The sequence below is a fragment of the Haplochromis burtoni genome, unplaced genomic scaffold (assembly GCF_018398535.1).
Source record: "Haplochromis burtoni strain Fernald_Lab_line unplaced genomic scaffold, NCSU_Asbu1 Contig_34, whole genome shotgun sequence".
NCBI classification, from domain to species: domain Eukaryota; kingdom Metazoa; phylum Chordata; class Actinopteri; order Cichliformes; family Cichlidae; genus Haplochromis; species Haplochromis burtoni.
This window is the reverse complement of record NW_024582395.1, coordinates 2,029,931-2,057,910: the sequence shown is the minus strand read 5'-3', so window position 1 is coordinate 2,057,910 and position 27,980 is coordinate 2,029,931. Positions and strand designations below refer to the sequence as shown.

Genomic DNA, 27,980 nt, shown 5'->3' with positions numbered 1-27,980 from the left:
GGCCTCTAAAATCAACAAGGCATCCCATAACGTCTGCAGTTTGTGAAATGCTCATACCAACTCATCTGGTACCAGCAACCACGCCGCTTTCACAGTCACTTATATTCGCTTTCTCCCCCATTCTGATGCTCTATTTGAACTTCAGCAGGTCAGTGCCTTGAGCTGGTGCCATGTGATTGGCTGATTATTTACATTAACAGGGAACTAAACAAAACCAAACAAATCGGCCAGTGAGTATATTGAAGTGCACGCGATAACATTCTTATACGTACTTATTTATCTTATCTATTAACTTGCTTTTCCGAGTTCAGGGTACCTTAGTGTGATTTTTTTTTTGCTAACAGGGAAATCATATTTTTGATTATTTCCTACTCTCTGCGAATGCTTAAGAAAAGAGCAATTGCGTTGAATCATGGGAAATGTAGGCCTTAGCGCATCTAGCCAGGACATCTTTGCCTCTAATGCGTTTATTTTTATATGTATATTCTACCATTTCTTTCAAATGGGTTTCCAGTGAGTCTGCTAATGTTGCGGACATACATTACTAAACAACAGTGGTCCTTAAGTGAAGATTTCATTATTTAAAGTCAAGACTACAAGTTACTTCAATGTGCCGTTTGCGTTTTTAAGCCTGTTAATGTGTTTACATTGTTTCTATAAAGATTAACTTTGCAAGGTCGGATAGGTTAACCCAGAGATAGCTGCAGCTTTGGCATGTAGCGCTGCAACATCGCCCTCTTTTGCTCCGTAGAACAAATGACATGTCTGCTTTTGTCAACGACAACCAGGCGAGTCAGACAGTCATTTGGTTTGGTTCGCCTGTAGTGTTTAGCCAAGCCAGCCAGCCAGCAACAACCAGCCGCCTGAATGTAGATCCGCATGGGCTACTACCACTGTATATCTCCAAATAACCCAGCGGAATCATAAAATAAGGATCCCAGGATGGTGTTAGTGCATGTCGGATATCTGGTTCTTCCTGTATTCGGCTCAGTAAGAAACAGAGGTACGGTATTAATATTCATATCGATCCAAAACATGTGCCCTGTTTATCTTAATATTCACTGCAGCTGTTGGGCTAGCTAGCTCGAGCTCCGCCGTTGGGTTAGCTCCCGTTAGCTAGCATGAAATTAATGGTCAAATTGCTTGCCGACGCGATAACGCTTTATATTCGCATCCGTCGCAGATTAATATAAGGCACCGAATTATAAGGTTTGCTAGGTGCAAATACAGCGAATTAAAAATTAACTTCGTTGCTACAGATAAGCTAACTGGCTTCTTGGGCTCAGACTATTTCTTGAAACATTTCTCACAAAGGCTTGCACATGCACGCGACATGCGGCCAAAATGCCTCATGTAAAAAAAAGAAAAAGAAACACATTCCTACATAAAAAGACGTCTTTATTAACGTGCGGTGCATTTTTATTTGTGAGGTTTTAAGAAAAATATTCAACGTTTCCTCGAAACTACCGTGTTTGTGCTGTAAAGAAAAATACCGCAAAATAGACGTAGCCTGTCCAGCCAGTCAGCTTATCTGTGCACGGATGATGTCATTTGAAGATCATCTGCTTCTGCTAACGCTCGCCGTTTTTTCCACCGTGATTTCAGTAGTTATTACAATTATTACCCCTCTCAATTGGCCAGTGTGCTAATCGATAAGTGGCCAGTCGACCGGGAGCCTTTAATTCCGGGCTATCAGTGTATCCGTCGCCCTTTTCTCTCATTTGCTAATTGGCAATTCAGCAGCTGTTTGTTTGAAGCTGCCGAATTGCAAAAAGAATCGAGTGTGGGGTATCAGTTAAACAATGATAAAGCTACAGTGCAACATTAATTTCACAACAGTGGCATCAGTGATTTTCATTGTGCTTTTATTTCTGTTCTTATTTCCCTGTTTCATAGTATGGAGGCTGGCTCTACATTCTGCATTTATCAGATCTTTGTCGTCCCCCCCATTGTGTAGCTAATGATCATCTGCTGCTGTGTGGTGTGGCGTGGCCTCTGCCTGTTCTCTGCATTTAGCTGTATTGTGAATCCCTTCTTCATTTCCTCTTTCCATCAGAAGACGACATTGGTATTAAAAAAAGCACCCCCCCCCCCTTCCCAAGATGTACTCAGCCATAGACTTTCCATGTTAAACAGACTAAAACAATATCTAACACCTAGGACAGAGCACCTTTTTTTTTTTGTCTTTTTTTCTGTCAAATTGCTGTAGCACTGAGTAAACATTTTTAGCTCTTCTCTAGATCAGTTGAATGTCATTGTGTACCTCCCATCCAGTCTTGATAGACAACATGCTGTAAATTCCTGTAAAGTGGATACATTTTGCATGATCTCAAATACTGCACTGCATTGTTGAACACCAGAATTTGGCTCATCTTTTTCTTCTCTTCACACAAGGTGCAATGTACATGATTAAAGTGACCTGCGATTGAAAAAACAACAACAAATAAATAAATTAAAGCATGCAAATTGGGACCACGCGCATGCCATTTTGTACTGTTAAAAACGTAACATTTAAATCAGTGGCGATGTCACTTGAAATGACTGAAGGTACACTGCACCTCCACACAACAACCTGCCATAACTGTCTCCATTTTTTTTGTGTAATCCTTTTGTTCCCTTTTTGCAAATTTCAAGCTTTGAATCACACTGAATTGTCAGGGCCTGTTTCCCCCTTTACAGGCATCTGAAACTCTAAACGTTTAAGTAGGAAAACATGCTCACTGGTGGTTCATCACTTCTCAATTTACCCCACTAACATAAGACCAAAATGCTATCCATTTCACAGGGATGCCTATTTTTCCTGCACTGCTAAAGAGATCCTCTATTAGTAATAACGTCTTTATTGTTTGGTTGTGGTTTCTCTTTACCTTTTGTTCTGGTAATAGTACTTTCAATGCATGGTCACATTTATGATTCATAATTTTTTGTTTATGTTTTTTCTACATTTGACTAGTGAAAAATCCAATGTAATCTTTCTGTAGAAAAGATGTACCCTGCTGTACTGAAATCATGTGCTGTAGCCAACACGTCTGCTCATTGGATGCCGCTTTTGTTCTTTTTAACCCTATATGGAGCATGGTGGGCCTTGCCTTCAGTGTATGTTGTTTATTTTTGTTGCATGGAGTTATACTATTATTACAAACAAACAAGAAAGAAAACACAAATTCCACAAATACTAATATTTTTCAATAAAGAATATAGTGTTTTTCCTAACCTTCAGTGTGCTTCTTGCTGATTTCCATTTATTGTCCTCCCTCTCCCTTGTCCCCTATCTGCTCCCCCCCTCCTTCCCTTCCCTCCACCCCTGTCCCCACCAACCCACCTCCTCTCCTGCTGTGACAAAGATAGACGATTTCCACGCTTACTTCATCGCAGGGCCCTGAATGAGTCTATCTGCTGTCATTCATGGTGATCGTTCTCACTGAGACGCTTGAAAACGCAGTGTGCTACTTGCAGTCTAGACTCTGAGCCTTTGACCCACGGCAGCAAGGTCATATCTTGTTTGCTCGGCTACGCTGACAAACTGTCAAGCTGAAATGCGAAATCTGGAAAGCTACACTGCTTGTCTTTCCTGTATTTAAAATTCAAACTGCAATTTTCAAGCGTGCTCCGAGTAAATGCAATGTAGACTTTGCCTTTTTCTTCATAAATTATTATTTATTTATTTTTTTGGAGAAATCAAGTGTTTACGAGCAAAGTAGTCTTGTCTTTTGCACTTCTATAAGAAACTGTTTAAAAGTCAGACATAGCAGAGCATAACTGTGGTTCCCTCTGGCAGAGATCCCCTCCCCCCAAAATCTGATCAAAGCTAAATTTAATTATTCTCAGTCCCACTATGATACAAAAAGGTCTCCTTAAGCTTAACCAGGGTATTAAAACCATATTGCAACACAGCACAAGCTAGCCTATGTCTTTATTTTCCACTCCTTGTCAAGTCTCGACAGCAGTCTGTTCGCTGCAATTGCCAAATAGCTGTGGTTGGAGAGAGTTAAAAAAAGCATTCAAGCTATTTCCTGTCAACTCCTGAATGTTCATATGGGAGAAGAATAGCAGAGCTTTACTGGAAGTGTATAACGCAGAGAGACAGCTGATTTCAGTAGAGCACATTTATAATGTGAATTTAATGTCTAGTTAAATTTTTTTATATGGAACAGATTGTTCTTTACAGTTGTGTAGATAGAGACTTGGCAGAGAAACAGTTTAATGTATTTCTTACAGGCAGTGAGGTAATAATGGTTTACCTCTGAGTGCACTGACCTGCTGTCAGCTGCAGAATTTACAAGAACTGAGCTACGTCGATATCTGTATAGGGGTACAGTTCTTCTGTTCTGATCCAGTTCCTTTGTCTGTGAAGACGAGGAGTCGATCCAGGGGCTGGAAATGCATTTAAAGAAATGAACGCTTGCGCTTTGTGTGGAGCACCAAAAATGGTTTTCATTCTCATGGTACTTGTGGTAACCATCATTTTCCCACCCCCACAGAAGTATTTTTCACCCTAGGTAAGAGGTAGGGCTTCATTAACATGCTATATCTCACACACAGTGACACCACATTTCACCTACTATTAATTCCATCTAATTTCCCCCCTCAGGTACCTGACAACTTCTCCTTATACTCCACAGGATCCCATTTCAACCGGCAACAGCAACAACAGCAGCAGCAGCACAGCCATGCTACCTCTTGCCGGCACTTCCAGTTAGGTCCTCAGGCCCCGCTGCCCATGGACTTCCCCATGCCCCATCCAGGGCAGCCACAGTCAGGCATTAACCCCCACCTGGCCCCGCCCAGCCACCAACACGGCCCTCCGCTCCACTCGCCCCTCAACCCTTTGCCCGCTCCCCAGTTCCAGGACATCCCTGCCCCTCCCTTCCTACCTCAGGCATTACACCAGCAATACCTCCTCCAGCAGCAGATCCTCGAGGCCCAGCACCGACACATCCTGCCACCCTCCAGGTATCCACACAGCTTTATGGTACAAAAAAAAAAATAGAGAGGAAAAGGCAAAATATTTAGTTTAAGCACCTCGTTGGTAACTACTGGAGTTGTGCAGTGACATTTTAAATTTAAATGATAAACTCTTATTTTCCAGGATGTTTTCAAATGCTTAGTTATTTGTCTTAGTAGACGGACCCCAGAGAGAGTTCCTCACCAACCCCACAGGCTGCGACCCGGCTATGAGTTTGCGCCCCCCCTCCATGTCCCTCCGCAGCCTGTGGTTCAGCAGCCCCGCTACCTGGCTGAGGGCACAGACTGGTAAGCAGTGCATCTCTCTCAACGACACATGCAGCGCCACAGATGCAAAAAGCTATTTTTTTTAGAGGAAACATCAACAGACACCTCAAGCTCATCTTTAGACCATTTAAGATAAATGTCAGTTACAGACACATTTTAGATCTGAATGAATGAGTTCAAGATGAAGAGTTGAAAGCAAATAAATTGCTGTTGTAGCACTCTTGTCAATGGGAGTCTTGAGTGAAATCACAGAGTACAAATTATAAAGACCAAAAAAACAAAAAACAAACACAAAATAATGACCCAAAAAATCAAGAAGTTCCCAAACTTCTTCTTAATGTATTTATTTAAGTAGCTCATCGCTTAATTTTAGCTATGTGTGCTACAGCCATTTGTCCACTTACCTTCTGCTGGTCCATGTGTATTGATTAGTTTTATAATATCAACTCACACATTTGCTTGCATGATAACCAATTTTCATGTAATCAAATTTGCTGTATCTGACCTGGTATGGGGATATATATATTTTTTAAAAATCATATTACAATCTCACCGTTTAAAAGATTTACCCATTGAGCAGCTACAGAAGTACAAAAGTCTGCTGTTATCGAAACTCAGTGTTCCAGAGACCTCGCAGTGTTCCACTGGCTGATTTGTTTTTTCCGTTTCTGTCCAGGGATCTAAGTGTGGACGCTGGGCTTCCCCCCCACCAGTATCACATCCACCCGCTGCCGCAGCACTATCAGCACTACTTGACCTCTCCTAGGATGCACCACTTCCCTAGAAACAATGCCTCAACGCAAGTGGTGAGCTCCCCTCTGCCTCCATACGATCAATCATGTTCATCTCGATGAACTCACGGCGACTCTTCTCCTGGTTTCTGAGATTAATCTCAACACCCAGCAACCGGGGATGACCCGTGTCCCTATTGTTCTTTCTGATTTCTGCTGCAAAGCTGACGCTAGCTTCTTTTATCTGTCATCTCCTAGGTTGTCCATGAGATCAGAAACTACCCATATCCCCAGTTGCACTTGCTGGCTCTGCAGAGTCTCAACCCCTCCCGCCACGCATCTGCAGTTAGAGAGAGCTATGAGGTTTGTGCGCCTATTTCCTTGCTCTCCTCAGCAGACGCACCAGTCTACACTAATTTATCATTGTTTTCTCTGTGACCAATCTCTGGAAAGGCTTGAGTGGTAGCTGATTTTCTTATTTCCAATTACCCAGGGCTCCAGATGCTTTAAATGGTCCAGCTGCCTTTAATCTCATGTCATTTGTTTTAATTTCAAGCAAGGTGTCCTGTTCCTTAAGGCACCGATTTAATTACATTACACACTTTAATGTCTTTTTATTGTGCATATTTATTTCTGTTATTTTAGTGGCAAAATACAGAAAGGTCCTTCCTTTAAAGGCAACTGGGATTTTTTTCATAGGAGCTTCTGCAGCTGGAGGACAGACTGGGCAGCGTAAACCGTGGAGCGGTCCAAACCACCATTGAGAGATTCACTTTCCCCCACAAGTACAAAAAGGTAGGGCTGGAGACTCTTTAGCTCCTTGCTGGATTAAATATACCTTTTTGATGTGGTATGGTAAAGGGGAAGAACTGAAGATGCGAAAGAAAGGGATAGCGAAAGGCAGCAGCAGGTTGAAAGGATCAAAGAGCAAAGACGAGAGTGGAATGAAGGTCACGTCTGTCACTGTAGTTCAAAGGTCAAACTAATTTCCGTTGCCAGATTAGCGAGACAGGGCTGCAGTGTTCACAGTTCAAGGTGCTGGATGACTCATCTAGCTGTCTGCAGATATGTACGTGGAATGAATTTAAAGAAACGTCTATGCCAAATATGACCCAAATACTCAGAATGCAAGATTATTTGTTACATTTTGAGTGAGCAGGAGTAATTGAGTCATTTCCATTTTGATGTCTATTTTTTTCTGGGAAGTATAATTCAAAGACTTTTTTTTTATTCTGCCTGAGCTGACTCAGAGACCCCTGTGGCATAAACACTGCACACTTCAGTAATTAAAGTGTGTTTGCTCTTGTGTGGTTTTCTGTGCAGAGAATACCACAGGACCTGAAGATGTGTCTGGATGATGAGGAGCTTGACACCGATGAAAAATGCACCATATGTCTGTCGATGCTGGAGGATGGCGAGGATGTCAGGTACTGCTTTTTCTTTGGTTGGTTATGCAGATGATGATGTAGGCTGTGCATAAAAGCGCTTTTTTTCCTAGAAGGATGTATTTGTTTCTCACATCCTGAAATAGTATCGCATTATCAGTCTGTTTGTCATTCAGTGAATGTACCACTGTGGTTCAGTTAGATGATTAGTGCCTGTAACAGCAGGTTGAGGTTGATTTGTGGATTTGGATGCATTGCATTGAATTTCAATTTACACATTAATGTCCCCCTCAGGAGGAATCGGAATTACTTTGCTCATCTCCTAACTAAACTTAAATGTGTCCCTTAACTTGGGTTCATGACTATATTAATACCTACAAAACTAATTGCATTACCCTCACAGACAACTGGGTTTAGTTACCCCTCTAAAAAACAATTTCTCCCAAAGCCTGTCAGGGTAAATGCTTTTCAGGATGATTAGTCCTCAGAGATTAATTTAATAATTTATCCTTAACCACATTTCTTTCCCATAAACTGGATATAAAGACTCAGGATCTAAGCATTTCTAAACCCTAAACTGGTTCTGCCACCTAAGTTAAAAAGCTTCATGTCTTAAAATCCCATCACTGGATTTCTCCCAGCACCTCATCTTAAAAACCCTCCCCGCGGGCAGCATTAGCTTCTCGCAAAATCTTTTGATGTGTGTCCGGTGTTGTGATGTGTTCAGAAGTGACAGAGCATATTATTTTACCCACTGAATAGGCGGAAAAGAGGCAAGAATAAACAGAATCTTCTGCATTTAAGGGAGGGATGGAGCTGTGATATGATAGTAGACTTTAATTCTATTCAAACAAAGCGTACACCCAACATCTCAGCTTGATTGTGTTACGTTTGCTCTGGTTTATGTTGAAAATCCTCCATTATTTATGACACAAGCAAATCTTGGCACGTGTGGTCCTAAAATACATATCGGGTGATTTGATATGAGGGAACACCTACAGTAAATATATCATTATTGTACCTCAAACACAGAAATCCTCCTTATGACGTACAACGTTCATTTTAAGCTTATTCCCCCCACATATGAAAGTCAAATGTGAGCTGCTTTCAGATGTCAAACGTGAATCATAGTCCAATGGCTGGATTTATTCTGGATACAAATGGATTCCTGGGTATGACAGACCTATGAATCATACGCATGTGGAAGCCTTAAAGACCGTGAAGTTTGTGTAACAAAGCAGAGCAACAACAGTTGTTTTATCCAGCTGTTAGTTGAGCTGAAGGATGAAGCTTGTTGTCACTTCTGGGTTCACATCAAGCAGGAAACCACCTTTAAATGTTTAATATTAAATATTGTTCAACATAAGAGTGTAAAAAAAGGTGTAAAAAGGAAAAAAAAATCATACAAATGTCCATTTATAGTTTTGTTTTTGTTATTTGAGAAAATGGTGTGCTTGTATTGTCAAAAAGCTTTAGTTACTTTCACTCATTGGTGAAGAAAAACAGCAAATTCTCACCTTGACGAAGCAGCAGCTCTTGTGTTTTTTGGTATTTTTTCTTTAACAACTAGTGAAATATCAAATTTAACTTTAACAGCTGTTGTAGACACATGAAAAAAAAACAACTTCATTCAGCTGCATAAGTAAATGCATTAGAAAACATTAGGAAATTCAGATTTTGTATGTAAGTGTAATCACTTACTTTAAAAGCAAGTAATTGGCACACTGTGAAAAAACTTTCACTGCAATTGCTCTTTAACATCTTCTCAAGACGTGCTGATTATGTTGTGGTTGTAAAATAGTGGTGTGCAATCAACATTTCTGTGAATGTTCTTTTTTCCAGGAAAAATGACTTTTGTCTAGATTTGGTGATCAATCGGCCACTTATACCGTAAACCTCTGGGATTATTACACAGCTTGACATTTTGGAAGGACGCTTTTACGCTTGTTTTAAATTCCTGACCTTGTCTCTCCTGTCTCCTCAGGAGATTACCCTGCATGCATCTCTTCCACCAGGCGTGTGTGGACCAGTGGTTGGCCACCAGCAGGAAATGCCCCATCTGCAGAGTGGACATTGAGACTCAGCTGACCCCCGACAGTTGATAGCTCCTGTTGACTTCTGCAGCTATGGATCTTGGTCTTGTTAATTTTCCATTGCCCTCCCTCCAGGGGGAGAGGCTCTGCCAAACACCCCTCTTCCCCTCTGCATCACTCAACGAGCCTGCCTTCTGAGACAGCTGTGACAGAGGGATCAACAAAGCACACTCACCTACAACGCAACGAGGGACGGGGGGGTTGATGCACAGATAGGCGCCTGGACTGAGGTTCGGTTTAATGGGCTTGGCTGGATGTTAAAGGTAGGAGTGGACGTGTATGGACAGATGTGCTGAGGCTTCACACAGTTCTGTCAGATTGTGTACATTTCTCCATACAGCCGCCAAGAGAAAGGGTACTCTGACGACCAACCTCCCCAGCTCAGTGTGGTGTATCAAGGCCATTTCTCTGCCACTATAACCAAACCCTTTGCCCCATCCCTCTCCCCAGGCCTGTGAAAAATTCTTGAAGCTGCACTCTGCCCAAGCCCTCAGCACATCTGTACAGAACATTATCAAATGATTAGCATGAGGTTGTTTGGTGTGAACTCTTGTAGCTGAACGCTTGTGGTGTAATGGAGTATAGTACTGAATAAGTATTTACAGAGTAACAGTGTTGTGTAGCAAGCAAAAGCCTTTTGAGAAATATGTTTGTGAAAAATAAAACCTACAGAGAGGGTGAATACAGCTCTAACAGTAAGAATATTCAGTGTGTTTAATCGTAGGCAACCAGAGAAAGAGCTAGTCATGTAAAAAGGCCAAAAATCCCTCTTTCTTGTCTAACATGGTTTTGGATTTACAGTTAGTAGATGCCATCAGAGTTGATGCTAAAAACGCTAACTGCAGGCATGGCTTCCAGTGATCTGTGTAGTGTCGTAGTCGGGCCTCTATAATCTAGAGCAGAGGCCTCTGATGTGCATGCTGTATGGCAGGCTTGGGCTGTGTCGTTAATATTGTGGAGCAGTAGAAACAGGGACTGTGTCTGTGCATGTGAACCGTATATTATGACTCTGATGATCCCACTCATTCATAGAGGAGGACAAGAATGCACCTGATACCCCCTTCCCCACTCCTTCCCCCGCACCCTTCCCCACTCATCCCGAGTAGACCAAAGTTGCCGTTAGACACTGATCACCGACCAGCTAAGCATTGCGCTCCTAACAGGACTCAAAGAGCTGCCGGTGGATCCGTGTCTAACAGCAACTCCTCTCTGTGGCCTCGCTCATGGTCATGGTCACGCTCGTGATCATGAGAGGCCGGCATGGGCTTGAGGATGCAGTGCCTGAGTCTTGCCATCAGAGTACCTGACATTTGTATTACCTATCACCAGAACCTTATTGCCTATCGAACAAGCACACGTGATTTCTATATCCAGTGAATGGCCTCTGTTGTGTATCGGCTCCTTTCATTTCAATCTGAGTTGCTCCCACTGTTTGATTTAAAAAGAAAAAAAGAAGAAAAAAAAGACTGTTTCTGGTGTTACAGGGACAATACAAACTAGTTTGCCTGTGATATGTGCTAGAATGTGTATGACTGTCCCCACCCCCTCTCCCCCCATGGTCGTAGTGTATGGTATTGCTAGAACAACTGTGATACGTTCAGTGATAGAAGCTGTTTTTCTATATCATGCATGAACCATGTTGGCGTAGTTCACTTGAAGGAGGGTGAAAGGGAGAAAAAGCCATCCATTTGAAAAATACCAAACAATTGTTCTTAACATTAATTTTGTTTTAATTGTCTTTTTTTTCCCTGCCATTTCGTTCTTTCTTTTTTATTACCTGTACACTTTTCTTTCTTCCTTCTTTTTCTTTTTGTTTTGCTCACATGCCAATCTGGACATGGTACTAATATGCCGAGTCCTTGTCCACTTTAACCATAGTGAAGAAAAAGCTGCAATGCTGCAAAAACATATTTATTGTTGTTCTAATGTAGCTTGTGTTTTGTAAATGCACTATAATATGGAGTTGCCTGATTTTTTTTTTTCTTTTTTTGTTTTGGTGGTGTGGGTTCTTCTTGTCCTAGAGTTTGTGTTCCAGTTCAGTTAAATATTTTCATGCTTCCTTGTGTATTATTGGAGGGTAACTTGACTGTTTGTGTTGCGTTTGTTTTTTTTGTTTGTTTTTTTTTTCCTTTCTTTTCGTATGAAACCTCCATCCAAAAAACTACAGATGGATGAAAATGGAGGTTTGCTAGTTCACATAGAATGCTGTGATTAAAGATGCCTTAAGTATTTAACAATCATTATTTATTACTAACTGTAGCTAGCTAGCTATTGTGGTGGAATATTTAATGTCTCTATCTCATAACTTTGCAATTTAATCAATATATTTATTTAAAATAACACAAAATATTAAAAAAAGAATACCTCATTATGCATTGGTCGGTGGGGATGCTTTTGCATGCCGTCTGTGTTTTCTTTTTTCGGAGGCGAGATAAAAAAAAAAGAAACTTGTTGAAAAATCGACTGGGGTTGTTTCCCCCGACACATTTTTTCTAGCCAGCATGGTGCTGTTGATCTGGATTACATTCCATTCATATCATCTCTCGATTTTTCTTTTTTAATAAATGTTTTACTTTCTAGACATCATCCCTGCTTTGATGCAAAGCAGATGTCAGGGTGCAGCCCTTTTTTTTTGTTTTTTGTCTTAGCTCGCTTCTGTTGTCATAATCAGTCACATTTATTTTAGTTTTTCCACATTTTAAGTTGACCACAATATAAATCATATCTGGGTCTCAATTTAGTGCTTCTCTTTACGACCCACATTACAAGCTGTATTATTTGTTGCTGGCAGTTGCTTTGTGTGGGATTATGGAACGTATATCTAACATGCTAACTTGAGCCATTGATCTTATTGAGCAAACTTCTGGTGTACTGTGGTTATACAATATAGATGTTTTACACCTGGGTATAATAAGCTAACTACGTTTTCGGTGTGCATTTCTTATTAATACTCTACTAATCCTGCAAATTATTATAACATATATTGGATTGGAATGAAGCTGGCTGGTCTTACTATTATGATTTCATTTCGTGCTCTCACTGGCCTTACCCCGTGCCCTCCACAGTGTACCCCATAACTCCAGAGCGAACTGGACAGTAGCCATAGTATTAACTCAAGCTGATGAACCGGAATGAACAGTAGAACTTAAAGCACAAGCTTTTTAATGCATGTCCTTCTCAGGTTTTCCTATGTGTATGTGGGAGTAGCTCTGTAGATGTGTTTAATATGATGCTGTACCTTCTTGAATATTTCAGATGTTTCTTTGCTGCTGAAAAAATGTTGATTATTAACCTGCCAGTGAAAAAGGGAAGTGGCCATCTTTGTACAACACACTGCTGTTTTGCTGTAACCGCGCAATGTTTTATGATCTTGAGTATTTTATAGAAAAGTAGAAGTATGTATCAATAATATGAAAGCAATAGCTAAATCATAATGAAGAATAACATGATCAGTGAATATTGTGGAAAATCTTTAGATTCACTCTGGGTGGATTTTGTACTGTATTTATTACTAATGATGATGCAAAAAGTTGCATAGCTTAACCCAAACTGTTCTGTCTCTTTTTTATTTATTGTCTTGTATATGATCTTTTTGTATGTGTTTTTCAAATAAACTGCCTAAAATGCTGAGAACTAATCTGATCCGTGTGTCATTTGGAGTCATTTTAATTTAGAAAAAACATTTCATTTATGGAACTGTAAGCTATCTCAATTACACGTGTTGGACAACATATCACAGACAGATCTGTAAGAGCATACAGTGGGTCCACACATTTTGGAAAACGGCACAATCTTTCCAAGCTTGCCTCTGTACACCACTGTATTGGATTTTAAATTAAGCAATCAAGATGTTATTAAACAGTGGAAGGTGTAGAATCAGGAATGCAGAGGAGAGGGAGTATCTGAAACAGGCTCTGTGTGCTAGTGGATGCAGTGAAGGAGGACATGCCGAGGTCTGGCTTGACAAAGGAGGATGCTAGGGATAGGGTGAGATGGAGGCAGACGAGCTGCTATGGCGACCCCCAAAGGGAGCAGCTAAAAGAAATAGAAAAATCAGGACGATATTAAAGTGGAGGTTTTTTTTTAGTTGACAAATATATTGCCCACTTGTTAAAGTACCTTCACTAATAAGACAAGCATGACCGATAAAGTCATGCCTTGGCTAGGTGTCCGTCATCTGTCCATCCACAGCTGACAAGATTCACTAATCCTCCTGGAGTATTGGTCAGATTTGATCACCTAGTGGGTTTTCATCCATATTGTGCTCACGGTCAAGCTCGAGGTCACATTTATTGTTCTCACTGGATTTTCATCCTGATTAGTTTGTGCAATATAGCCACAATGACAAGGAAGCCTACTATATCACATTCTTTCTGTATTTCATGGATTACAATACCTTGTAAATTGTTATAGACAATAGTCACAGTAAGCCAGATGAGCTACTTATGACAATGAAGTTCTGTTTTTTGTATTTCCTATGCAATCCAAGATTGCCTGAAATCTGAAAATCATAGATAATGTCCATGTGGTGATACACTTATTTAAAAATAACAATCAACATATAAAGAAATAACTGGGACACTGTAAAATGTTACTCTAATGATCACATTATGCGTGTGATTATGTGTATGTGTAGGTCTTTATCTAATAATAATAATGGATTGCATTTAGCGCTTTTCAAGGCACCCAAAGCGCTTTGCAATTCCATTATTCATTCACTCTCACATTCACACACTGGTGGAGGCAAGCTACAGTTGTAGCCACAGCTGCCCTGGGGCAGACTGACAGAAGCGAGGCTGCCATATCACACCATCTGCCCCTCTGGCCAACACCAGTAGGCGGTAGGTGAAGTGTCTTGCCCAAGGACACAACGACCAGGACAGAGAGCCCAGAGAGAACCGGTGACCTTCCGGTTACAGATGCGCTTCCCAACCCCCAGCGCCACGGTCGCCCCTACTACTCCTACTACTCCTACTCCTACTACTCCTCAACAGGTGGGCCAATCCAAACAAGACTGCACAAACATGGAATCTGTATGTTAAAAAAAGTTTTGTAATATTTATTATAAATTATGAATACATTCTTTTGAATTTGGTTTATATTATGTTTATTTCATCATCCCCCTACAAATGTTATATGTTCTCCTTTTGTCTTTGTTTCACGTGTCACGTTTAGTGTATCTTGTCCATACTTAACGGTCAACAAAATTTGATCTGTGATGTAATGAAGCATCACTGTGTATTAGTTCTGGTGGATTATGCAACGCGATATCCCGAAGCAGTGCCACTGTGCACCATTTCTAAGAGTGCAGCGCAGGCGCTGTTTCAGGTCGTCTCCTGATTTGGCATCCCGAAAGAGATACTGACTGACTGGTCTGTTTGGACCAGCATCCACCACCTTCAGACTGCTTCTCTGGTGACTCTGGTGAAGGAGACAGATGAGTTAGGACCAGAGATGCCAAATTCCACCATTCCATCCTCCATTCATTGTGATAACCATCTCACACAGGCCCAGAGAGCAGCTGTTGCTGCATTGCAACAGCATTTTGCAGATGTGTTCTCCCTCCTGCCCAGCCATACCAATCTCATAGAGCACCATTTTGAAATATGCCCAGGCGTGATGGTGCGTTCATGGCCCTGCAGGTTTCCTGAACATAAAAGGCTAATTGTTCAGAGGGAAATGGCTGAAATGCTAAAGCTTGGAGTTCACTAGCTGGGACCACATCCTCGGTAATGATGGGCGATGAGGGATGAGGAAGTGTGAACTGGTGCTGCGGTTTGGGGAAGGCCTCGAAGGGGACTGGCGAGGGCTCCCGAGCTGGGCAGCTCCCCATGTATTAACGAGAACTGAATGAAGGAAAGGAAGAGACGAGAAGAGAGGGAAAAAGGGGGTGGGGCATGAAAATGAGAACAGCAGGTATTGGAGAAGGGGGGCTTTTATAGCCTGAGGCGTGAAGGAAGAGTGGTCCTGCTCCTGAAATTCAGATGATATCTCCACTAATAGAATAGTCACACAGTGGGTGGGATAGCCCCGTGGTCCTTGTGGTGAAGAAAGATAGGTCTATACAGTTCTGCATTGACTACCGCAAGGTGAATGAGGTGTCACAGTTTGATGCCTACCCCATGTCCCGGGTTGACGAGTTCCTGAACTGGTTAGGCATTGCTCAGTTTTTCACAACTCTGGATTTAACCAAGGGCTACTGGCAGATTCCCAGGAAAAAGCATCCTTGTGTACTCCTTACGGGTTGTCCCAATTTGTCACACTTCCTTCTTTGGAGCTCCAGCCATTTTCCAACTCCTCATGGAATGGGTGCTGCATCCGCAGGCTGCATATGCTGCCGCCTACCCGGATGTCACTGTGGCTGGCATCATCCACAGTGACACCTGGGCGGAGCATGTGCAGTGGGTGGCCACGGTCCTGGAGTCCCTGAGGCAGATGTGGCTCAAGGCCAGAAGAAGTATACGGTTGGACGGAGGGAGGTACAGTATTTGGGGTACCACTTGGGAGGCGGGCCGGTGCGCCCTCAGGTGTAAAAAACAGCAGCCATTGCATGCTTGCTACAGCACAGTTGAAAAGGAGTGCTTGGTAATCGGCTGGGTGGTTGACTCTCTTCATTTTTACCTCCTGAGCTGCCCTTTCATCCTCTGTTCGGATCACGCTCCGCTACAGTGGCTCCATCACATGCAGGATGCCAACGCCCGAATCACCTGTTGGTGTCTGACCTTACAGCCTTTTAAGTTACAGGTGATCCATAGACTGGGGGCGCAGATGGTCGTGAAGTAAAATGTCTTGGTCGAAACATCTGATATATTCTCTATGTTCTGTTGTGAATGAAATATGGGTTCATGAGATTTGGAAATGATTGCATTCGTTTTTTTATTTACATGTTAAACAGCATTCCGCATTTTTTTTTTTGAGTTGTCTTTGTTTTTGCTGCTACGATTGGCTATTCGCCTTCCCTGATCCCTGTGTAATACTACCCATCATTCTACAAAAGGGTTTTTAAATTTATGCATAATGAATATTTTAACCCCTGTTGGAGTGCAATGCCCATATATTATGCTTAAGCAAATGAATTTATTTTTGCTGAACTGTTTTCCAGCTTTGCCTTTATCCCTCAAGTGATTGGCATTGGTATGAAACCTTTCAGTGAGACGTGAGGAAAAGTAAAATGAAGGTAAATATTTGTTGTGGTGAGCTGGGTAATATTCAGTTCTGTTTATTTGTGCGAGATGGAAGCAAATGGCTTTTTCTGAAGAGTGACAGCCTAAACAGTTGGCACAAACTTAAAAAAAAACAAAACAAATAAAAACAAAAAACTGGCTTTATCCTGAAAAAGTTGAAATGCATTTATATTCAGATGGATTAACTCTAACTTTTCCGTGCAATGTTTCTCTTACAATTGGTAAAACCCCCCAACAAAACAAATGAGTCAAATAGGAAAAAGCAAATGCTCACCCACTCTTTCTTTCTAGCATTATTCTAATATCTGGGATATAGCACTCGCTGAATTTGTCCATCAGCTTTAGCAGTGTGCAACCACTTTCCACAGTGGAAGATTGTTGTGACTGAATTGGCTGTGTTGGTCACCTCAATACACTCTAAATACCACCCACTGTTGGGGCTAGTGCCGTCGTGCTCCACTTTGACCCTCAGCAATTCCCCAAGGTCCAGCATCTCCAGAACGAAGCGGTCTGTCCGCCCTCGCTCGAAAAGGTTGCGAAACTTCTGCCGTAGGTGACGCTTGCCTGAGTCACCATTGACGCCATACATGGTGATAAAAACATTTGCGTCTGTGCCGGCCGCTTTGACGTCCCCGGTGATGACGATGATTTCATACTTGACAGGGACCAGGTTGCGGACTTTGCTTGCAAAGCTCTCGATGGATTTATAGCACTCGAATGTCTGGAACTGGTCTTTTTTGGCTGCCAGGGGAATTTGTGCATCACAGTGGAAGAAATACCTAACCACAAGAGGATGCATTGATTCAGCACCATCAGTTTTATATAACATAATGCATGTTGTTTGAGAGTCTACTCACTTGTTTCCCAGCTCCTTTTCTGTCACCACCACCTCCATAACATGCCAGAAAGCCTCATTCTTCACCTTCTTGCCGTCTTTTGTGATGTGGCCAACGCAGATGCTAGCGATTTCCCCCACGTGCTTTGACGAGAACTCAAACGTGTCAGTGGCACCGCTGTGGAAGGGTGCAAGAGAAGTTTGTGTAGGGTTTTGATTTTAAACTGTTAAATTTTGTGGTCTGCCTGAGAGGTTCTGTTTCACCTCATGGGATTATCTCTCCTGAGAGTAAAGAGAAAATGAAGCTACAAGATAAAAGGGGGTAGAAAAAAATGTGTAAAAGAGGGCGATTATGTAAGACCACATTAGAGGGTTTTACCATGAGTCGTGAACCCTGGACTCTCTGAAGACCTACCTTAAGAACTTCTTTTTCTTATTCTCCAGAACAAACTCCTTGGAACGGGCTTTCCTTCCTTCCAGCAGGATCCAGACATTTTCCGTTGTGGAGGCGTCATCTGCGTTAGCAGTTGTTGTGGCAATTTCATATTCTGTGGCCATGCACAGAGACACAAATTGCTGCATTATTTTACAAGTGACAAATGGTTGTAATTTACTGCAAGTGATTCATCTCAGATAATTACACAACCCATGATTATGCCTACAGACTCTCAGGATTACTAACTTGTTTTGTCACTGAGGTCTACAAAATCATTGTTGGCACAAGCCAGTTCCCTCATAATCTGCCCGTCATCTTCGTTTTTTGCCAACCAGCGGTCACAGGGGAACCTGAAGGTGTTGTCCAGGGCCTCATCTTTCACGTCAAGGTACTCCAGGTGCCATCCAGGAGCAGGGCCTGTTTACAGTAAGAGCAACAGTCAATGGTGAATTTATTCCATCTGTACACAAATGTTATCTCAACCACTGATCTAAATTTTCCTGTTCCATTGTTTAACAAAAAAAGGTAAAGTATATATAGTATAAAGTTTCTTGAGATGACTACTATTGTGAACAGGTACTTTATAAATAAAATAGATTTGAAGTAAACAAGCTAACATTAACACTGTGCTGTACATCCACTCTTGCAGTATCTAAGCAAGATTCTGTTATTCCATCTTCCAAGTATCCTTGTAAGACATTTTGTCAGCTTTTTTAGTCAAAAAGTTGAAAATAAAAAAAAGTACTTTGCTTCAATTCATTGCTTATACACAGCTCTTTTAAGGCCCTGCTGTGGCATTTCAATTGGGTTGATATACAGTGGCTTGCAAAAGTATTCGGCCCCCTTGAACTTTCCCACATTTTGTCACATTACAGCCACAAACATGAATCAATTTTATTGGAATTCCACGTGAAAGACCAACACAAAGTGGTGCACACGTGAGAAGTGGAACGAAAATCATACATGATTCCAAACATTTTTTACAAATAAATAACTGCAAAGTGGGGTGTGCGTAATTATTCAGCCCCCTGAGTCAATACTTTGTAGAACCACCTTTTGCTGCAATTACAGCTGCCAGTCTTTTAGGGTATGTCTCTACCAGCTTTGCACATGTAGAGATTCTTCCAAAACAGCTCCAGCTCAGTCAGATTAGATGGACAGCGTTTGTGAACAGCAGTTTTCAGATCTTGCCACAGATTCTGATTGGATTTAGATCTGGACTTTGACTGGGCCATTCTAACACATGGATATGTTTTGTTTTAAACCACTCCATTGTTGCCCTGGCTTTATGTTTAGGGTCGTTGTCCTGCTGGAAGGTGAACCTCCGCCCCAGTCTCAAGTCTTTTGCAGACTCCAAGAGGTTTTCTTCCAAGATTGTCCTGTATTTGGCTCCATCCATCTTCCCATCAACTCTGACCAGCTTCCCTGTCCCTGCTGAAGAGAAGCACCCCCAGAGCATGATGCTGCCACCACCATATTTGACAGTGGGGATGGTGTGTTCAGAGTGATGTGCAGTGTTAGTTTTCCGCCACACATAGCGTTTTGCATTTTGGCCAAAAAGTTCCATTTTGGTCTCATCTGACCAGAGCACCTTCTTCCACATGTTTGCTGTGTCCCCCACATGGCTTGTGGCAAACTGCAAACGGACTTCTTATGGTTTTCTGTTAACAATGGCTTTCTTCTTGCCACTCTTCCATAAAGGCCAACTTTGTGCAGTGCACGACTAATAGTTGTCCTATGGACAGATTCCCCCACCTGAGCTGTAGATCTCTGCAGCTCGTCCAGAGTCACCATGGGCCTCTTGGCTGCATTTCTGATCAGCGCTCTCCTTGTTCGGCCTGTGAGTTTAGGTGGACGGCCTTGTCTTGGTAGGTTTACAGTTGTGCCATACTCCTTCCATTTCTGAATGATGGCTTGAACAGTGCTCCGTGGATGTTCAAGGCTTGGGAAATCTTTTTGTAGCCTAAGCCTGCTTTAAATTTCTCAGTAACTTTATCCCTGACCTGTCTGGTGTGTTCTTTGGACTTCATGGTGTTGTTGCTCCCAGTATTCTCTTAGAAAACCTCTGAGGCCGTCACAGATTACTCCAAACTGCTAAAACTTTCCTTCCTTTCTTATGTCCTTACTTATGACCGTAGTTCTCCTTGTCTCCTTACCTTTGTTGTCATGCCACACTCTGACTTTTGACAGTTCGCCCAGACTGAGCATGTCAGGAAATCTGAACACGTCCTTCATTTTTCGCTCAAACTTGTTTCTGTTGGTGCTCTCTTTCAGAGGCAGCGTCCCTGTGTCTCCATACTCCCCAAACACAATCAGAAATACGTTGGCATCAGTGCCAGCACCTAGAATATTGCAAAGATCAGAGAACAGAATTCCAATAAACTTTAACTTATGAGAATTTCTATTAGTAGTTGTAAACATGCTTGTTAAAGTTAAGCACTCAGTGTCTTATTTAACACTTAAAAAATATGTAAAATAGTCATAGAAGTTCAACAAATGTAAAATTTGGGGAAGAAATTTGTGCAGTTAAAGAGGGCTCTGGGATGATTAGAAAAAAACCCCCAACTTTGAATATTTATATTTATTTTTTTATTTTTTTAAACTTTATTCCAAGCAGACAAATTAAGTTAAAATTGACTGATACAGTTTCTTTAACCTGGTCAACTTTCTAAATATATGTGGAAACATTCTGTGACCCACCTGCAACGTCACTAGTCTGGATTTGGATGATGTAAGTTGTTTTTTCTACCATCTCCTCGTCATCCACCATAGCCGCCAGCTCACACACCTTTGTCCTCTTGGGCCCTTTGGTCTTGGACAGCCAGTTCTCGTAGGTGAACAGGTACTCTTCCTCTGTGGTCAGGTTTCTCATCAGGATCTAACATTTTAAATCAGACGATGACCTCACAATTCGCATTAAACAAATGTCCACATGTGAAATCTACTATTTAGCTGCAGCAGAGGAGGAGGAAATTGACTGTGATTTTGGAATAAATGCATTAATGTATATTTGTGGCTTGAAAAATGTTAAACAATCCACAAATACACTAAAGTTAACCTAGCATTCATCTGTTTCCACTGGAAAAGAATCTGATTAATCAACGGTATTTGCGAAGGCTGAAAAAAGAAATTGCTTCATTATTAAATTAGCAAATTAAAAGATTGTGATTTAAAAATCACAAGAGTTATTGTTTTAATTACAGCTTAGAGACAGCGCCATCCACTGCAATGATATACCAAACACGCAAGTGAAATTTACTAACTTGTGAAAACTGTTCAGTGTTCCACCTCATTTCATTACCTGAATAGGAACATTTATATAATTTCACAAATACTGTACAATCATTACTTACTTCATTAGGTACATCTGTTCAACCGGTTAATAATGCAAATATTTAATTAGTAAGTCAGACAGCTGCAGCTCAATGCCTTTAAGTGTGTAGACATAGTCCAGATGACCTCCTAAAGTTAAAACTGAACATCAGAATGTGGAAGAAAAGTTATTTAAGTAACTGACCGTGGCATGGTTGTTGGTGCCAGATGGGCTGGTCTGAGTATTTCAGAAACTGTTGATTTTCCCACATAACCATCTTTAGGGTTTATAGTAGTGATGTGCGATACCACTGATTTCCTTTCCGATCCGATATCAATTAATATTCAGGGTGGTATCGACGATACTGATCCGATACCAATAGTTTGATCTCAAGTTATAGCATCATAATGATTACAGGACATCAGATTTCTTGTTCTTATCACTTAATAATGCAGAGCTCATCATATAGAAATAGAAAAACTGAAGTTGTGCACTATTTGAACACCTTGCCTGCCTGCATCACTAAAGGACTCCGTGAGAGACGTCTGTCTCGCCCTAGCAGCACCTGTCCCTCTCCTCCTCTTCAGTTCGCTTCAACATACACTCGTCATATTCTGTGATATGATTTACTCTGAGGTGTTTGACAAGGTTAGTGATGTTGCCACAACCATACATGCCAACCCTCCCGATGTTTCCAGGAGAATCCTGAATTTCAGTGCCCCGGAGCCACCATTCTCCCAAATTTCTCCCGATTTTGCACCCGGACAACAAAATTGAAAAACCATCTCGCAGAATTCATAGGGCCCAGCCAATTCCAGTTTCCAGATACTTAGTTTTAATATTACTCTTATTTCTCTTTCTGGGTCGCAAAAAAACTTTTAACATATTTTCAGGTGAGAATGTAGCTGTGTAAACTTCAAATATCTGAGCCGATCAACACATCGTTTTCAAACCCCTGCGGTCGTTAAACATGATATATAAGTCACTTTGATAACTTAAAAATGTTATTGTTTGGCTTTTTCAGTGTTTTATTTGTTCGCGAGTAAATCGGTTTGGCTGAGAATAAAGTTATTAGTTTAGATTAAATTAAATTTAACTTTATTAATCCCTCGAGAGGGTTCCTCCAGGGTTTTCACACAGCTGAATAAACGTCAAACAGAAAACTGTTTAAACAGAAGTGTGAGACGGTCGAGAGTTTAAGTCAGCGCCCTGTTATATTTTAGATAGCAAGGAGCAGAGTCTCAGGTGGAAGCAGCCTCTGAATTTGGACACCACCGCTGTTTTCGGGCCGGCCAATAATAACGGTGACATTTAACGTATTTTATCCGATAAATAAACACTGTAAAATTTATTTATCAACCCCCCAACAGCCTTTTTGAATGTCTCCCTAATTCTGAGGTCTCAATGTTGGCAAGTATGGCCGCAACACCTCACTTTTTGCCACATGTATCGCAAATCACGTCTTGGCTGTTTGTGGATGTAACGTCCGCAAATTACTCCAATTACGCTCAGCCATTGTTGTGAGTGCACACGCCAGCGGCTGCCAGACATTTATACAGCCGTATTTAGCACATGACTATGAAAGGCGGAAGAGGAAGTAGTGCCTTTGAATGTAGACAATCCGAATGTCATAGTTTCTTTCCACTGTGTTGCTGTTAATGATAAATTACAAATTTACTCTAAACTACTAAAATATCGATATTTTAATGTGAGAATCGATTCTAGAACATAAATGATTGGTATCGGAGGAATCGATATTTCAGGATCGATCTGCACATCACTAGTTTATAGAGGAGGGACAGAAAAAGATAAAATATCCAGTGATCTGATTGTTCTCTGTGCAGTGAAAATGCCTTTTGATGCCAGAGAAAGACTGCATTGAGCTGATAGGGAGCCAACAGTGACTCAAAAAAACCACACCTTGCAACCAAGGTATGCAGAAAAACATCTCTGAAAGCACAAAATATCAAATGCTGCAGCAGATCACACTGAGTGCCACCCCTGTTTGCTAAGAGCAGGAACCTGAGGCTACAATACACATGGGATCAACAGAACAGAAGATTGGAAAAATGTTGTCTGGTCTGATGAGTTCTTGATTTCTGCTGCAACATTCAGATAGTAGTGTCTGAATTTGTTGCAAACAACATGAAAACATGGATCCATCCTGCTTGCATCAACAGTTCAGGCTGCTAGTGGTGGTTTAATGATGTGGGGGATATTTTCTTGGCATGCTTTGGGCCCCTTAGTACCAACTGAGCATTATTGAAATGCCACAGCCTACCTGAGAATTGATGCTGATCATTTCCATCCCTTTATGGCCACGGTGTACCCATCTTCTGATGGTTGCTTTCAAAAGGATGACACACCATATCACAAAGCTCAAGTAATCTCAAACTGATTGCTTGAATATGAAAATGAGCTCACTGTTCTCAAACGGCCTCTACAGTCACCAGATCTCAATCAAGCAGAGCACCTTTGGGATTTGGCTCAACGGGGGATTTGTATCATGGTTGTGGGGCCAACAAATCTGCAGCAAGTGTTTGACGGTATCGTGTCAGTAAGGGGTAAAATCTCAGAGGAATGTATACACCACCTTGTTGAACCTATGCCATGAAGAATTAAGCCAGTTCTGAATGTAAAAGGGGATCTAGCAAGCTGTACCTTATAAAGTAGCACATGAGTGTAACATGTAATATTTATGATAAACTGATGTGAAAGTTTTGTGCTACCTCAAAATGTGCATCTGCTTTCCGGTAATTGCAAATTATTTCTTATCATTCCTTCTTTCTTAACATTTTGTATTCTAATACCAGACGTGTTGCATCAGACTCTCTTTGCATTACCCTGTCAAGAAACCAGTCTGGGCGGCTTCCGGTGCCATCTATTCGAATTCTGATCTTCTTCAAAGGAGCGATGTCATCTATCTCCAAGGTAAATGTGTCTTCTTGCCCTCTTTCAAACCTGAATGAACCAATATATATGGATTAAGCTGCATTTAAAGACATGACTGTGCTAATTAAATAGTTTAACCTTTCTGAAGATACATTTAATTGCATTTTAACTTTCATGCCTTTGTAGCTGTACACAGCGGCTGGTTAGATTATCTTAGGTTAAATGGCATAAACAGTGAAACAGCCTGTCCAATTTTGTCCATAGGCAACAGCACAGATTAACATAAAACACTGTGTTTATTCAGAAACATGTGGTGCTTATGGCATTTATATGGCAGACTCTTTGTTATTACGATCTTAGTGCCAATAAAGGAAATCACTGCTTTGATCCAAAATACCACACAATAAGTGACATTTCTTTATAATTAGGTCACATTAATGAGATGCAACACATATATTATTGAACTTTAAAGGTGCTGATGAGCTCATTTTGTTTGTTTAAACTCAGGCATCCCACATTTCCAGTATTTGCACTGAAAGTATCAACTGTTTCTTTACTGATAAGTAATCACCGTGAACTGACCTATCCTCATTTTTGGGCAGAAGCATTTCCTCTGTGCTCCCATTGGCTCCGAACACAGTCAGGAAAATGTTGGTATCAGTTCCTGCATACTGAATGTCACCTGTGGCAACCGTGACTGAATAAACAACCTAAAAAAAATACAGTACACAGAGATACAGATACAGTTTTTATGTAACACATTAACTGAATGTTTTCCAACACTTCATATTTTAGGTGCGGTGACTCACTTTGCGGATAATGTTGATCGTGCTGGAGTCCAGCACATTGAACAGTCTGGCAGTCAGACCATCTCCCCTGTCTTTAGCCAGCCAGCACTTACATGGAAAGATGTACTTGATACCTTTGGTTGGCACGGCAACCGACAGCTCATCCACCAACCAGCAGCTCTCTGGTGTGACACCATTATGGCCAAGCTGAGAGGGAAGAGAAGGGAGAGGAGATGGAGAGGGAATTGGTATATCACTTGATTTTTGTTTGATCTAGGCACATCTAGAATTAATTATTGCTGAGCTAGAATGGTTTTATTAAAATTTTAACAGCAGTGCATCTGAAGAGACAGCAGAGAGGAGACAGTTTCACAGATTTAGCTACAGAAAGAGTCCCAGATTCTCACTTCCACCCTCTTGATCTCTCCCACGTCAGTTCCATAGCACACAAAGTGCTCCATGGAGCCAGCTGTGAAGGATTTCTTTCCCTCTGGCAGGTCCAGCCACAGCCGGTCTGTCTCGACGTCATTGGGACCAATGATGATGACATAAACCCTCGCTGTGGTGCTGGCATCTTGTTCGATCGCCGTGGACAGGGTGAAGTGATAAGGGATGACTGGGTGAGAGAGAAAAACTGCTTTGAGATTTTTTTTCCACATATAAAATTCAGTCTGATGTCTCAGCCACTTCAGAGACCATTCCTACTTCTTTAATATTAGTACTATCATCTAGCTCCAGGCTGAGTGTGACCTTTTGATCTTTTTCAAATATGGATGGAGACAATATTAAAGTTTATCTTAAAGGAGTAGTTTGACATTTTGGGAAAGGTGTATTCTTACAGAAAGTCAGATTAAGGTGGAAGATTGTTAGCACTCTTTTAAAACTGTAGCCAGCAGCCATTTACCTTAGCATAGCACGAAGACTTATAGTCAAGAAATAATCCTTCATCACTATACACTGTAAAAGCATACAGCTGTTCTTCTTAGACGAAACATGTTGTGTTAATTAATGAGCCTTTAAGGTGTTTGTAGATGCTTTTTTTTTTTATTAAGGCTACATCAGTGTTATTCTAGTGCTTTACCACACACATACTATCATGTGCAGCCAAAGAAAGAGAGCAGAGGGATGCTTGTTTTATGTCTTGTATCATACAGAAGAACAGAAACAGCAACGTTTCAGATCAGAGATTTATTTTGCCTGAGGTAGAGCAGTTCCACTACTAATCAGAAGGTCAGTTGTTCAATCCCTCCTCCTCCTTCATTCTGCACGTTGAAGTGTCCTTGGGCAAGATACTGACCCTCAAATCCGCCTCCCCGTGCATCCTTCAAAAAGTGTGTGCGTGTGTGTGTGTTTGAAAGTCCTTAGAGGCAGAAAATATAGCTCAAATGTGTGTGTGAATGTGGGTTGTAATAATCAATTGCTTTGAGTGCTCACTTAGACTAGAAAAGCACTACATAAGTACCAGTTCATTTAGCATCCCTGGTAGAGAGTTACAAAGAGGATTATAGAGGATGAGGTTACAAAAGGTGTCTGAGCCAAGCTGTCTTTTTTGTCTTTTTTTCTCATTTTTTGAAGCAATTGTAGGTCTGCGTACTACAATTTTGTGAATGTCTCTGCTTTCCTTTCCACACTAAAAAAAGTCAGAACTGCATTGGCAGGACTTCCAAAAGTCTCAGTTTTAGGAGTGCTGTGGTGAGTGAGTTCAGGCACAAGGTGTAACTTTGGTAAGTTAAACACTTTAAAATGAAAGCCACCAAGCACAAATTTCTTTAATGTTGGTTAATTTGGTGTAAATATTAGGGTGAACTATGACCTGATTGATATTACCTATATTTATCAAATTTCTATAAGTTTGCATTGATTCTTCCTGTTGATATTGTGGTTATTTATCATGTTGAATTTCAGTATTTTTTCCTGATATTTGTGTCCACTTCCAGAAACGTCATTTCACAAAGAGACACAATGAATAGACCTTACTTGGACCCTCTTCAACCACTACTGCCTTTTTCTTCTTTTTCTTCTTGTTGGCATTCTTGTCCAGTCCCAGTTTGGCCTGAGCAATCATTTTGGAATATGGATCAGAGCTTCTTTCACCCTCATACCCCTGAAACAGGCACAAAATAAACACAGCTATCAATTTTCTTTTCTGGAATAACTCTGACATACAAAGAAGAAAATAATAAAACACTGTCTTTAAACACAACCTTGACGTAGAAGGTCCTGTCTATTCGTTTGTCCTCTTTCTTCGTTGATAGCCAGCGCTCACACAGGAACATGTATACCTCTTCTGTTTCCACATCCAGCACCTCCACCTGGTCCAGGTACCAATCAGCCCCAATCATAGAGTTGTTATGACGAACACGAATCTTAAACACCTGCCCCAAATCCACGGCCTCAATATTGAACTTATCCACCTAAAAGGCAAAAGGAATTGAACAGATTTAGATTTATTTTTGTGCAACATCACATAACGATTCGCACTTCTCCTCTAATACCTCTCCTCTCTCAAACTTGTTCTTGTTATTCTCAGATTTGGCGAGTTTCCGCTCTCCTGTGTCTCCCAAATCTCCATAAATGGTGAGGAAAACGTTGGCATCGGTCCCTGCTCCGTACATATCGCCTGTCCGCACAGATACCGTGTATGTGTGAGCTGTGAGGGAGGAAAATTTTTGAAGTCGGTAAATGCAGACCTTGTTTGCTAATAGATTTTTTTTCCCAACTGTGTTGTTTCCAGTCTCACAGCGTGTCTATTTATACAGCAAAATGTCTCAAAAAATTTGTACAACATGCAGAGGGTTGGTGTGACAGAAGAGGATGCTTTGGATAGTGCGAGATCGGCTGTGGTAACCCCTAAAGAGAGCAGCTGAAAGAAGAAGAATGTCTCAAAATTGGACTTTAAACCGTTCTCCCCACTAACCCTTTCAAAACTGAGTTCAGCTTTGAAAAAGTGCATGCTAGAAGAGCATATTAGGATGCTGAAAAGCAAAATCTACCAAGGCTTATATTGCTCCATGCTAGTTCAACATCTTCACCATGCAACAGCTGAAATACAAATAAGCACCTCTAATGTTTCCTTAGACAGAGCACTTGA

The 27,980-nt window shown here is 41.3% G+C and overlaps 2 protein-coding genes across 4 annotated transcripts; one reads left to right on the top strand and one right to left on the bottom strand.

Annotated features, from left to right (window-relative positions):
- The first annotated feature begins 539 nt into the window (after positions 1 to 539).
- On the top strand, positions 540 to 13,083 carry rnf165b (ring finger protein 165b). 3 transcript variants are annotated; one of them, XM_005919053.2, is made up of 9 exons: positions 551 to 1,003; positions 1,897 to 4,499; positions 4,623 to 4,953; positions 5,122 to 5,253; positions 5,909 to 6,038; positions 6,222 to 6,326; positions 6,663 to 6,758; positions 7,287 to 7,390; positions 9,333 to 13,083. In XM_005919053.2, the coding sequence occupies exons 3-9, from the start codon at positions 4,721 to 4,723 to the stop codon at positions 9,448 to 9,450; spliced, it is 918 nt and encodes a 305-aa protein (XP_005919115.1). In that variant the 5' UTR covers positions 551 to 1,003; positions 1,897 to 4,499; positions 4,623 to 4,720; the 3' UTR covers positions 9,451 to 13,083. The 3 variants fall into 3 exon arrangements, with proteins under 3 accessions (XP_005919113.1, XP_005919112.1, XP_005919115.1); XM_005919051.3 differs by lacking the exon at positions 1,897 to 4,499 and having other exon boundaries at positions 540 to 1,003; positions 5,125 to 5,253; XM_005919050.3 differs by lacking the exon at positions 1,897 to 4,499 and having other exon boundaries at positions 540 to 1,003.
- A 3,524-nt stretch (positions 13,084 to 16,607) lies between these two features.
- loxhd1b (lipoxygenase homology PLAT domains 1b) lies at positions 16,608 to 27,361 on the bottom strand. The gene is made up of 12 exons (XM_042219509.1): positions 27,094 to 27,361; positions 26,867 to 26,993; positions 25,297 to 25,505; positions 24,911 to 25,096; positions 24,684 to 24,811; positions 24,053 to 24,170; positions 20,597 to 20,774; positions 20,053 to 20,238; positions 18,143 to 18,313; positions 17,876 to 18,008; positions 17,483 to 17,638; positions 16,608 to 17,404 (listed from the first exon to the last, which is right to left on the bottom strand). Exons 1-12 carry the CDS (start codon positions 27,229 to 27,231, stop codon positions 16,924 to 16,926), a joined length of 2,211 nt encoding a protein of 736 aa, XP_042075443.1. The 5' UTR covers positions 27,232 to 27,361; the 3' UTR covers positions 16,608 to 16,923.
- Between the last annotated feature and the right edge of the window lie 619 nt (positions 27,362 to 27,980).

Coding starts and splice junctions, on each gene's coding strand:
- rnf165b (XM_005919050.3), top strand. CDS start 943: ATGGTGTTAGTGCATGTCGGATATCTGGTTCTTCCTGTATTCGGCTCA. Junction 1,004..4,622: donor CGGCTCAGTAAGAAACAGAG/GTACGGTATTAA, acceptor TATACTCCACAG/GATCCCATTTCAACCGGCAA. Junction 7,391..9,332: donor GAGGATGGCGAGGATGTCAG/GTACTGCTTTTT, acceptor CTGTCTCCTCAG/GAGATTACCCTGCATGCATC.
- loxhd1b (XM_042219509.1), bottom strand. CDS start 27,231: ATGATTGGGGCTGATTGGTACCTGGACCAGGTGGAGGTGCTGGATGTG. Junction 26,994..27,093: donor ACAGGACCTTCTACGTCAAG/GTTGTGTTTAAA, acceptor TGCCTGTTTCAG/GGGTATGAGGGTGAAAGAAG. Junction 17,639..17,875: donor AAGAAAAAGAAGTTCTTAAG/GTAGGTCTTCAG, acceptor ACCCTTCCACAG/CGGTGCCACTGACACGTTTG.